At 37.1% G+C, this 12559-nt stretch overlaps 1 protein-coding gene across 5 annotated transcripts in view; it reads left to right on the top strand.

Moving 5' to 3' along the window:
- Window positions 1-1963: 1963 nt before the first annotated feature.
- Window positions 1964-12559, top strand: part of ARNT (aryl hydrocarbon receptor nuclear translocator) — a 55119-nt gene continuing 44523 nt past the window's right edge. For 4 of the 5 annotated variants that reach the window (XM_019625319.1, XM_019625321.1, XM_019625318.1 and 1 more), the window contains exon 1: window positions 1965-2152. In XM_019625319.1, coding sequence (XP_019480864.1) covers window positions 2128-2152 — 25 coding nt within the window. In that variant the 5' untranslated portion in view covers window positions 1965-2127. Of the gene's footprint in view, window positions 2153-12559 lie in introns of all 5 variants that reach the window. The other variant, XM_019625320.1, reaches the window with a different exon arrangement.

Here is a 12559-nt window from a genome sequence, read left to right as displayed (position 1 = left end):
TCTTAACCATCGCGCCACTCGGCCGGCCCCCTCACATTCTTTTTTAAATTAAAATTTTTTTCTAAATGAAAATGTCTTCTTCTATAACTTGAATTTTAAATGATAAACCAAATAGGAAGTTTCTGGGCATATGCTGTGAAATGATTCATAGTGTGGGCATCAGTGGTGTCTGCTTGGAAGGTAAACATCTGTTAATAAGTACAGGGTTGATATGGCCTTTCTGTGTTGTATACCATGATTATCTCTTTGTGATATTTAATTAGGGGCTTTTGCCAATAGCTTGTTATGCTTTCTCCAAATAAAACATTTGTTATTAACTTTGTAGCTAGGTATATAAACATTTCTGAAACAAAATGACTTTCACCATTTTTTTTAAAATGAGGAATGTTACTTGGATCTTTTTTATCCACAAATTCATCCATTTCATACTCGAAAACACCATTTTGCATTTACTCTGGGAAAATACATTTTACTTGGCAGCAAGGTTATTATCATATGTGGTTCAAAAATGATTTGAAAGCTTGGATGGCTTTTTGAGTAACTGACAAATTTTTCTAACAGTTAAGGTGTAGTGGGCAAGGGACAAATGGATTGCTGGCCCAATAAAATCCAATTTTCAGATATTCATAGTTGTACTTCCTATTTACATTTTTTATTTTTTTGTTGCTTGGATGAACTTACCACATTTAAAGGTACATAATAATTCACATTCTATATCTGTAATGCTAGTTACTTACTACATAACTTTGAGTTGAAGTACTTGTTACTTTTTCCCTACTTCTTATGCTTCAATGTACTTCGAGTGGATGATTTTTCTCTTTTTGGTGAATTGGAAATACAACACAACAAAATGGTAACAAAAATTTTTAATTCTAATGAATGTAAACAATAATATATAATTTATGTTATAGTACTTCTGTTGAGATTAAACTGTACTGTGAACTCAGAGAAATGAATCAATAGTAATCTTTGTAGTTCACATACAATCTATAAGAATGCAAAGATGCACAATAGCATAATGGGATTTCTGTTAAAATTCTAATTAAATTTATATTAAACAGTTTGCGAAAGACATGTGAGAAGGTAGTATCTTATAGTGCTAAAACAGGGGAACAGGTGTAACATGTTTCCAGAGTCAGATGCCTTGGGTTTGCCTCCCACACCACTCACTACTTACTAGCTGGGTGTACCCTGCTTAACCGCTGCTTCTGTTACCTTATCTGCAAAGAGGAAATAATACAGTAATAATGTCGACCTCACAATGTTGTGAGGATTAAATGACTAAATACATATAAAGCAGTTTTGACAGTGTCTCGCCCAAAATGCTCAATGCTTCCTATATTACTAGAAAATAAATTTGCTCAGTCCTCATCTTATCACTTCCCTACTAAAACTCTGGTCATTACATCCGTATCTTGGACCAAAGGAAGTTATCCCACTCAATCAAAATACCTTCTTTATACATTGCCTCCTGGTTTTGGCTGTCGATATCTCCCTTTCTAGACCGTAAGCGCCCAAATCCCCTTACAGTACTAGTTCCACAGCAGACATTCAAAAATTATTGAACTTTTTTCACCAGGGACAAAGGTCTTCAAAGAGGAAAAACTATCGAAAGGATAACAAATCACCATGTGAAGTTTAAGCATTAGCGCACCTAAAGAGGCTTTACAAAACCAATAGTCTGCAGAGTGGCTAATCGGGCGAATCCACCACCAAACGAAGCTTTTTAGTAAAATTGTTTTTCACTGACGTCACTCATCACTGACCTCTGACGCACAGGAGGTGGGATTAAGAAGACAGCTGACTTCTTCCTCACCCTCCCTACTCCACTGGACCGGCTGGCTCCGTGGCCAGCTCTGCCTCTGGTCGATTTGACGTTCCCATTGGTCAGTTTCTCCGAGGAGGCTGGCCGTGGGACTGACTCCGCCCTCTGTGGGCGGGGCCTACCCTCCTGTGGGTCTGGGGACGGTGGGGGTTGCTGCGGCCGCCATCTTGGATTCCGCGGTAGCGGTGGCGGCAGTAGGGCGCCGCGTCTGGGGAGTGGTTCTCCCCTTCCGCTCCCCCCCGGTTCGGTGACGGCGGCTCCTCCCACTGGGGGGGGGTGCATTGGCGGTGGCACCTACGGCCATGGCGGCAACTACTGCTAACCCCGGTGAGGAGACGGTGGACTGGGGCGCCTCTAAAGGAGGAGGGGCTGAAGGGGTTGGCAGCTGAGGAGACCCAGGGCTGAGGAGCCGAGGTTGGGGCTGAGGGCGCTGGGACGCGCGGGGGCGGCGAGGGCGCGGTGGGGGAGGGGGTGACCTGGGGAGACCCGAGATAGAGGGAGGGAGCCGGCGGTAGGAGTTGCGGGTTCCGTGCCCCGAGCTCTGCTGGAGCTGCTGCCCGCACGGGGCTGGCCCGCCTCCACTTCTCCGGCCGCGTCCTGGTGTGCGGTGCGGTCCTCTTTCAACCCTCTGCCCACTGGAGCTGCTTGATGCCCAGTAACTTTGGGCAGAGGGGCTTGGTTTACTTTAAAGGTAGTTTTGGATTCATAAACACGGGATCACGTTGCTGTTTAGTTAAGGAGGTACTTCCACATGTTTAAACGTTTAGATTTTAATTTCTATTAAAAAAAACCCCAAACCTTTGAGTATATTCTCACAGTTTTTCCTAGGCTGTACCTTCACACACACCCTCCGCGCCCCGGCCCCGGTCCCCGGGTTGTTCTTTGAAACTTGCGCTTATGGATTAAGAGGTGCCTCTTAGAGTCTAGCTGCTGAAGGCAGAGGTTTATGAAGTGGTGGTCGAGGTTCAGGACAGATCTTGCCAACTGCGAGCAAGCATCAGAACCCCAGGTTTAAATACTGTTAGGTGTGGGTCGAGAAAAGTTCAGTTCCATGCCAATTCTCAAAAGATCGCCTCTTCAAACGGGGGAGCTTAGACATTAAAAATTATATGTAGCTAGTCGTGTCTAAGATGTAGTGAGGTGTAGTGCAGCAGGTCTAGACAGATCAGGGTCTTGAAAACTCCTAGTCCTCTTTCCACTATATTACAGTTATTTCACCCTAGGAAGTATTTCATTTTAGGGGTCCTTTGCCTTGCTGACTTTGGCCATTCTCCTGCAAAATAAAATCCCTTCCTAGAAATTCCTATCTTTGATAGACTTAAAAAAAAGAAAAAGAAAGAAAAAAGCAAGAGGTAGGGGTGAATTTGTTGAAAATACTGCAGTGGAAGGGATTTAATGCTGTTTCCACGTTGAAATTTAAATTGGATTTTTTTCATGTCTCTGAAAGTCAATATTATTTTGCAGTACCCAGATTTTGCTATTACAGTTGAACCACTGTGAAATTTAGTCTTTCCTATCATGTTCTGGGAACAGAGCTATTTAAAGAAGTCAGTTTGCCATATGTCAATACCATATTTTAAAATCTTTAAAATTTTTTTTAGAGGAAAAGGAGATAAAATTAATGGCTAAAATTCCATTGCAGCAAGTGCTGAGTGATGGAATCAAATTGGAAAGATGCTTTTATGGCCTTGTAGTAAAATAACCTCTGTCTGTTAACTAGGGAGTAAATAAACAAGATTTTAAACTGATAACACATTGCAAAATACTTATATAACCCTAGTCAAGTTGCAAAGCATTTCTCTTATTAAGAGGTGGCCTGGGTAAACAAGTTTAGTTCATATGTCAGAAGCTTTTTTCCAGCAGTGTGGGTGGGGTTGCTCTATTTTGTTTTGCTTTTTGAACAACAGTAACCAGAATGATAATCTCTTGACCACATTTTCATTAGCTGATCAATATCAGCTTAAATCTGTAAGCAGAAAATAGCACATATTTGTGCAGAATCCTTGCTAATGAAACAGTGGGTTTTGTTTATTGCCCTTTGGCAGCCTGTTTCTGCATTTTTTAGATTTCTTTTTTGTTGAAAAATTCTTTCATTTCTTCCAAGTTATTGAGCCCATGTTCAACATATTATAATTAAATTAGAAGATGTATTTTCTTCATGTCTTCTTTTACCCCTTTATATCAAAAGAAAGATCATAGAGGTACTGTGGACTTTTAGTAGCCAGTTGCATTTTGGGAAATGGTCATGAATAGAGGGACACAGGATGGAAATGTACTGTGCTCAGTGAGAAGAAAGTAAATGGTTTTCAGATTAGAATTTTTGTTGTGTGGTCAAACTTTCTGTCCTTAGAGCCCTGTTAGGGACTAGTGACATCATAACCTATTTCTTTGAGTTTTTCTACTTTTTTTTTTGCTGGTGGTTAAGTTTCCCTACAATTCATGTCAGTTTTATCTTTACATGTATCTGCAAAGGATTTTTTAATAATTATTTGATTCCTCTCTAAGCTTCATTTATATTAATCCACAGCGTTAATAACAATGCTTGATCATTTTAATTGTACTTAGAGTATGATTTAGAGACTATTGGTGGATCTTTATAATGTCTTGCAGGGGACCTAGTTCCTTTGCATTTTCACTGTCTTAACATGGTGCTGGATCAAAAGAAGAGTAAGATTATACTAAGAGTTATGCTGTAGTAATAGTTCTAATGTGATGATGGCCTTTTTCTGTAAGAATTGGTAATTCTTCATATTCTGTTATTTCCCCCTAATTCTACAAACAGGAGTGGCTGGGTAGGTGGTCCATGAAGTCTTGTCTACGGATACTGTCAGTTTTGATGAACACTTTAAATTGCACATGTGATTTGTAATGCATTGGCTAAGGAGCTGATAGGGAAGAGATTAGGTATTTGGTTTACAATTCAGTATTCAAACCAGAGAACCATGAATGAGTTTGTGCCAAGTGTATGTTTTTCCTCCCTTCATTCTGGTATTCTCATTAGTAGAGACCCCTTTTTTTGCTGTTAGGTACCATTTATTGTGGATGGAGAATGTGGTAGAAATCAAGGGAAGGAACACTTTGGATTTGTAAGGCTGACATTTAGGAAAATTTTTTTTCACATAATTTTCACCTATATAAATTATAGTTTTAAAACTATACCGAGAAATAGGAATTTATGCAGTATAAAATTAAGATGCTAATTATTATATTCTATTGCAAAAACCTTTTAAAAACTGTTTATATTTTACTAATTCAGGGATTGAAGTACAATTATCATTTTTGAAAAAGAACCTTAATCTGCATACTTTTTATGCTATTAGATTTGTGGTACCAACCTGAATCTTCCCTATTTTCTTAGAAATTAAGACGTAGATACTTCTGCTTTCTTGGAACTCTAGTTTTCTTGTTGTTTTGAAATAGTGGTCTCTCAGCTTAGTTTTTGCATTCCAGCCCTAGCCCTGTACTCAAACAATCCACTAACAGATGAGATTAATAGGTTGTTTTATTAAAGTTTTTTGTGGTTCTCTGCTATGGATGATGACTTTCTTCTAAGACAGAAACAATAGAGATTTCCACAGTGCCAAGTGGTGATTGAGCTTCAAAAACTAAATTGCAACACTCAAGGAAACTAAGCCTTTTCACCTCGATTTTACTTAGGCCATGACATCTTGGGGGTATTTAATTCCAAGACTAGTAAAATTTGAATTAAGCTCATTTTCTATATTTTTATCTATTTAAAAGACATCTCGAGTTGAATAATCTTTAACATACTATTTATATACATGCCCACCCGTATTTCCTTCAAATCTGTTGTTCTTTCTAACTTTTCTGTATCTTTCATGACTATCACAGTTTTTCCAGTTCCTCAGGCTAAGCAACTAGAAGTGTTGGGATTCTTTTGTGTATTTATCTGGTTATTACCTCTCTCTCCCTCTCTCTCTCTCTCTCTCTCTCTCTGCATTAATATATATATATATATATATATATATATTTAAAGATATTAAAACATAAAACATTTTAATCCATATAAAATATATATTCAAAATAGATATATTTAAACACCCAAATGTTTAAAGTTATTTTTTTTAATGTTTGTAAGACTTATTGGGGAACAGTGTGTTTCTTCCAGGACCCAATAATTCCGTCAAGTCGTTGTTTTCAATCTATTGGGTCGTCGGAAAAGTCATGACGCATTTTTGCAGTGAAAAACAGAAAAAAGATGTCATGATTTTTCCGACAACCCAATAGTTGTGGAGGGCGCGCAGCTCAGCTCCAAGACAAGTCCGTTGTCTTCAATCTAGTTGTAGAAGGCGCAGCTCACTGGCCCATTTGGGAATCGAATCGGCAACCTTGGTGTTATGAGCACTGCGCTCACCAACTGAGCCAGCCGACTGCCCCTAAAGTTATTTTAATCAAAATTAACCATGCATATATTCAATGACTTAATTTTACATGATTTGTTACAAAAATAGCAGTCTTCTATTCCCTTCTCTCAGTTCCTTCTTACCAGTGACAACCATTTTTGTATCTTTTTTTTCTTTTAAGTTGCAGAAAAAGGACAGTTTATTAGAAGATAAAATACATTTCAAAGAAGCAGAAGCGGTAGAGAATGGCTCAAGGGCCATTATTAAAAGAGAAAGTAGTACACTCCAAAGAGTTTGGAGTGGGCCGAGCAAAAGAAGCTCAAAAAGCCCATTTTTGTATCTTTTAACCAAACTTTCTGTTTAAATAAAATGTCCCAGTAATAAAAGACATGAGTTTTCAAATTGAAAGGACCAGACCGGTGAATGAAAACACCCCCGCGTTAAGGCATATTATCATGAAATTTCAGCATCTGATACAAAGATTTATCCTACAAGCTCCAGAGGAAAAAAATAATTGGTCAGTTCAAAAGAATCAGGAATCAGATTGGCCTTGCTTCTCAGTCACACTGGAAAGTAGAAGACATTGAAGCAATGCCTTCAAAATTCTGAAGCAAAATAACTTCCAACTTAGAATTCCATACCTAGGCAAACTATCAATTAGTGACATAGAGGAGAAAGATATTTTCATACATCCAAGGTCTGTCTTACACTCTTTCTTGGGAACTTACTAGACGATGTACTTCACTAGTAGGAGAGAGTAAACCAAGAAAGAAGAAACATGGAATACAGGAAAGAGGCAGTACAGTAGGAGAAAAGTGAAGCATCCATTTGGCATACAGTGCTGTTAGTTTCCCAGTTTTCAGTATGGTTCCTTTACTTTCAGCTTTGCCTGGTGTTCCCCAGGCCAGAGGACCTCTGGTTTACACTCTCCAGAGAATAAATCAGTCTTTGACAGGTGGAGGAAGGGCAGAACTCCTACAAGGAACCAGAGAGAGGATCTGGGAATCTGCCTGCCGCTTAAACAGATGTTGAATCAATCCTTTTTCTTTTTTTTTTTTCCTTTTTCTTTATTTTAGCTTTCATTCATCCCTCTGCCCCACCCCCCAACCCCCCTCTTCCTCTGCCTTCACAGAGATGCCATTTTGAGCCAAAGGCACTGTTAGCCCCTCAACAGGTTTNCCCCCTCCCCCCCACCAGTTGAAATCAACAGTTCCTGAGCCTTTGGGGGGATTCCAGCATGTAAATTGAGTTGGTTTTCTGCTTTTTTCCTTGCTGGCTTAGGATTCAGTTCTTGTGGGCCTACCAAGGCAGTTTTCCCAGGTTCCAAAAATTGATTGCTCTTCCTTCCAGTTTTTCCATCCATGTGGTTTTATATCTTGTTTAAAATTGTTTTTCTCCTTTATATAATTTTTTTCGGGGGGGGGAAGGAAGTAAAAGATGTATACATTTAACTTACTATCCTTATTCAGAAGTTGCATAGTTTAAAAATTTAGAAGCTCCTTTACCTTTTCATCCTGCTATCATACTAATTTAGGCTTTTATCACTTTGTTTTTGATTAGCCTGATTTGTGTCCCCGCTTCTATTGCTTCAAACTTTAAATCTGTCAGATTAAACTTTTACATTTTTTTCTTGTCACTCTGACTTATGGTGTATTTTGTCTTTCAGTTACTGAATCAGATCTAAGATTTTATTTTGGCATTCAAAGCCTTCTCCCAGTTGACATCTGTTTTTTTCTCCTGGATGTAGACTCAGTGCTCTATATAGGTCTGTTCCCCTACAGCTCTTCACAGCTATTTTCATACCTCCCTTTGGAGGATTTGCTCGTGTCCTTTTATCTATGTGGAATGCCTCCTTCACTTTTTTTGAGGCCCAGCTTGACCACCCTTTTGATACTTCCTGACTGGCTGGCGGCTGCCTGCCTTGTTTCCTTTGGTTTTTCCTTCCTATTGTGTGCCTCCTCTGTGCTACAGACTGTGCCAGACCTTAATTTAAACCATCTCAGAGTCATCTTGCTCTAAATCCCTCTAACTCTTAGATCCTATATAAATCTATTAACTAAAAGTATGAACTTTATTTTTTATGGAAAATTTTTGCTTTTCTTAGGAAGTTACATATATTCACTATTTAAAATTTACAGGATGAAATAGCAAAAGTTAATAGCAATAACATATAAAAATATACTCAGTTTTACTAATAATAGAGAAGTGCACATTAAACCAACAGTGATAATCATTTTATACCTCGAAAGTTAGTAAAAATATGAAGGACTGCCAAAACCCAATGCTGGTGGAGCTATGGATAATTTGATGCTGTTGGTGAGGCTCCAAATTGGTATCACCTCCTTGGAGGGTAATGGGCAAAGTTTGAAATGTGCTCCCTTAGATCCGGTCATTTTCAGAAGTCTGTTAGTATGGAAATACTACAGGCTCCTGTGCATAAAGATACACAAGGATATTCACTGAAACATTATGTTAGTGAAGTTTGAATTTCATAAATATTTACATTTGTATTATAAAGTACTGTATAACTATTAAAAAGAATGTGCAAACACTATTTATTCATATACCTTCTAAGAGATATTGTTACATGGAAAAGATAGAATGTTCAGAACAAATATAATATGATCCTTCCCCTTTTTAATGTAAAAATTACCCCAAACCCTATAATATATCATATATAGAAAAAGGTCTGAAAGGATTCATATCATAATGTTAACAGCAGTTACCCACAGGGGAAAATTGGTAATTGGAGAATTTTACTTTTGACTGTTTGCTTCTGTATTATTTAAATATTTTTAGAGACGTCTACATTTGCTTTTCTATATATCCGTATTATATTTTAATATATTACTTTTGTAATGAAAAAATTAATAATGGCAAAAGCAGTTAACATTTTGGTGTTCGATATATTTTTATAAAGCTACTGTGTAAAGAGTACTTAGTGTGTCAGGCACTATGCTAAGCAGTTTTCACATGCAGTATCTAATTTAATCTTCCCAAAAGGTAGGGACTGTTAGACATTTTACAGATAAACTCAGTGAGATTGCGTGATTTGCCCAGGGCCATACAAGTGCTAAGCGGTATAACCCTTTGAGCTGTGTTCACTCAGATTTTCAGAGTGTCCCACATACACATACATTCTCCTTTTTAAAAAATAAGGATCATGCATTTTCTGGTTATAAAAATAACATATGCTTAATGTTATACGGATATACAGAAAAATGTAGAAGTCTCTAAATGCCATCCCAGAGATAACCACTGTTAATAGTTTACTATATAACATTTGCTTACTTCCATCTAGCCATGATATCACCCATACCATTTCTAGAATTTAACAGGCATGCTCTCACCTCCAGGCCTTTGCACTCTTTCTAGAATGCATTTCCTTCAAATACCTGCATGGTTCATTCCTATACCTCCTTCTGATCTTTCTCCTTAAATGTTACCTTTTCAGTGAGGTCTTTCCTCACTGTCTAAAATTGCTACCCACCTACACGTGAGCCTTTATATATTTCTGATTTAACTTCCCCTAGTTTATTTTTCTCCACATTTATCACTATATAACATAATATTAGGTTGAACCATATGAAATTACCAATATTTAATCATTTTTTGCCTATAAAATGTCAGTTGCATATTGTCAACCCAATTTATATTTTAATTATTTCTCTTGTTTTTCTCTCTCCCACTAGCATGTAAAATTCATAAGGGTTAAGATTTTTGCCTCTTCATTTAATCCTTTAGGGCCTGCAACAGTACCTGGCATGTAGTAGGCATGCAATAAATATCAAATGAATTCTTCCAGATTTTTGTTATGCACATGAGCTTTAAAAAGGATTATATTATATATACTTTTCAGTAGCTTTTTTCCCTTTAATCATATGTGGTGGACGGACAGATTTTCGATACAATAATAATAGATTCACTTCAAAAAATTTATGTATTAAAATATTTTTTATTGGGGCAAAATACTCACAATTTAAAATTTGCCATTTTAACTTTTTTAAGTGTACAGTCATTGGTATTAGTATATTGTTGTGTACTGTCCACCTCCAGAACTGTTTTCATCTTGCAAAACTGAAACTTGGTACCCATTAAGTAATAACTCCCCATTCCTCAACCCCCCAGCAACCGCCATTCTCCACTGTCTCTGAATTTGACTTTTAGATACCTTATATAAGTGGAATCATATAGTATTTGTCCATTTGTGACTGGCTTATTTAACATACCATAATATCTTCTAAGTTCATTCATATTGTAGTATAGTGCAGAATTTCCTGCTTTTTTAAAGGCTGTACATGCCACAGTTTTTTATCCATTCATCTCAATGGACACTTGGGTTGTTTTCTACCTGTTGACTATTGTGAATAATATTGCTATGAACATGGGTGTTGTCCAAGTATCTCTTTGAGACCCTGCTTTCAGTTCTTTTCCATGTAGACTCAGAAGTGTGATTGCTGGGTCATAAGGTAGTTCTATTTTTAAATTTTTGAGAAATCACCATACTGTTTTCCATAGTGGCTGCACCATTTTGCACTCCCTCCCACTAGCGGTGCACAAGAGTTCCAGTCCCCCCACATCCTCACCAATACTTGCTCTTTTCTCTTCTTTTCTTTTCTTTTCTTTTGTTTTTTAAATGGTGGCCATCCTAATGGGTGTGAGGCGGTACATATCTCCCTGTAGTTTTGATTTGCATTTCTGTAATGATTAATGATGTTGAGCATCTTTTCATGTACTTGTTGGCTATTTGTATATCTTCTTTGGAGAATTGTCGTATCAACTTGTTTGCCCATTTTTATTTTTATTTTTTTATTTTTTTAAGCTGAGCCATCCTGCCACCTGTTGGCAGCTCAGCGGCTGTTCAGCTCGGGCTAGGAATTGAACCGCTGTTGCTCAGAGCTCAAACTCTTGAGCGAGCTCTTTACCAACTGAGCCACTCGGCTGGCCCTGCCCACTTTTTAATCACTATTTTGTTGTTGTTGAGTTGTAGTTCTTTATATATTTTGGATATTAATCCCATATCAGATAAGTGATTCACATATATTTTCTCCCATTCCATGGGTTGCCATTTTACTCTGTTAATAATGTTCTTTGATGAACAAAAGTTTCTAATTTTGATGAAGCCCAAATTCACCAAAGTCAAGTGTATCTGCTTTTCACTTTTGTTGCTTGTGTTTTTGACATATCCAAGAAATTACCAAATCGAATGTCATGAAGCTTTTCCCATATGTTTTCTTCTAAGTTTTATAGTTTTAGCTCTTACATTTAGGTCTTTGATCTATTTTGAGTTAATTTTTGTATATGACGTAAGGCGAGGAAGGCTACAACTTTATTCTTTGCATGTGGATATCCAGTTTTCTCAGCACCATTTGTTGAAAAGACTTTCCCTTCCCATTTAAATAGTCTTGGCACCCTTGTTGAAAATTATTTGACCATATGTGTGAGGGTTTGTTTCTGGGCTCTCTATTCTATTCCATTGGTCTATATGTCTGTCTTTGTGCCAGTACCATACTATTTTGATTACTGTAGTTTTGTGATGCATCATCATTTTTTTTAAATTGGATAGCAGTGTGTTTTTCCAGGACCCATCAACTCCAAGTCAAGTAGTTGTTTCAGTCTAGTTGTGGAGGGTGCATCTCAGTGGCTCATACGGGTATCGAACCGGCAACCTTGTTGTTATGAGCACTGCGCTCTAACCAACTGAGCTAACCAGCCGCCCCTGCATCATCATTTTAATGGTGGTTTTGAGTACTCTCTTTATTCAGTATTAAAGGCAGTTATAAATGCTTGGGCTTGTAATAAAAGACATGCATAAAATGAATCAATATCTAAGTTGTCTAATTTATGTGTGTAAGTTATTCTTGTGTTTTGAGGTTAGTTGAAGTTTATTATAAATACATATAGTTTGGAGGTAGATTTTAGGAATAATAAATAAAACATTAAAAAACATATCCAAAGTGGTTCATATTTTAGACAAGTCACCAATATGATGAATTATTGTTACCAACATTTAAAAAAACATTTTATTATCTATTCAACTTTTATTGCTTTTATGGCTCCTATTTTCCTCAGTCATATGTTTTCAGCGACTTAGTTTTATATTATTTCTCCTATTTCAGGAAAGGTAGTTACATTTGTAAGTAGCTTTTCTGTAAATCTGGGAGACTATATTGACTGACTAAAATGTGTTATAGTTACTGTTTTTTTGTAATTTCTGTCAACTTCAATTTGAATTTGATTCTGTAAAATCAATTTCTGTGATTTTAATAGAAGGTATGTACTTGAATTTAGTGCACTAAGACTACTCCTTAACTATGCTACCTTTACATCACACTCAGTTCTTCTTCCATTTAAAAGGAGCTAATATTAG

This window comes from Hipposideros armiger, unplaced genomic scaffold (genome assembly GCF_001890085.2).
Source record: "Hipposideros armiger isolate ML-2016 unplaced genomic scaffold, ASM189008v1 scaffold_621, whole genome shotgun sequence".
Classification (NCBI taxonomy): Eukaryota; Metazoa; Chordata; class Mammalia; order Chiroptera; family Hipposideridae; genus Hipposideros; species Hipposideros armiger.
The sequence above is the reverse complement of the archived record's forward strand: the minus strand, read 5'-3'. Positions and strand labels throughout refer to the sequence as shown.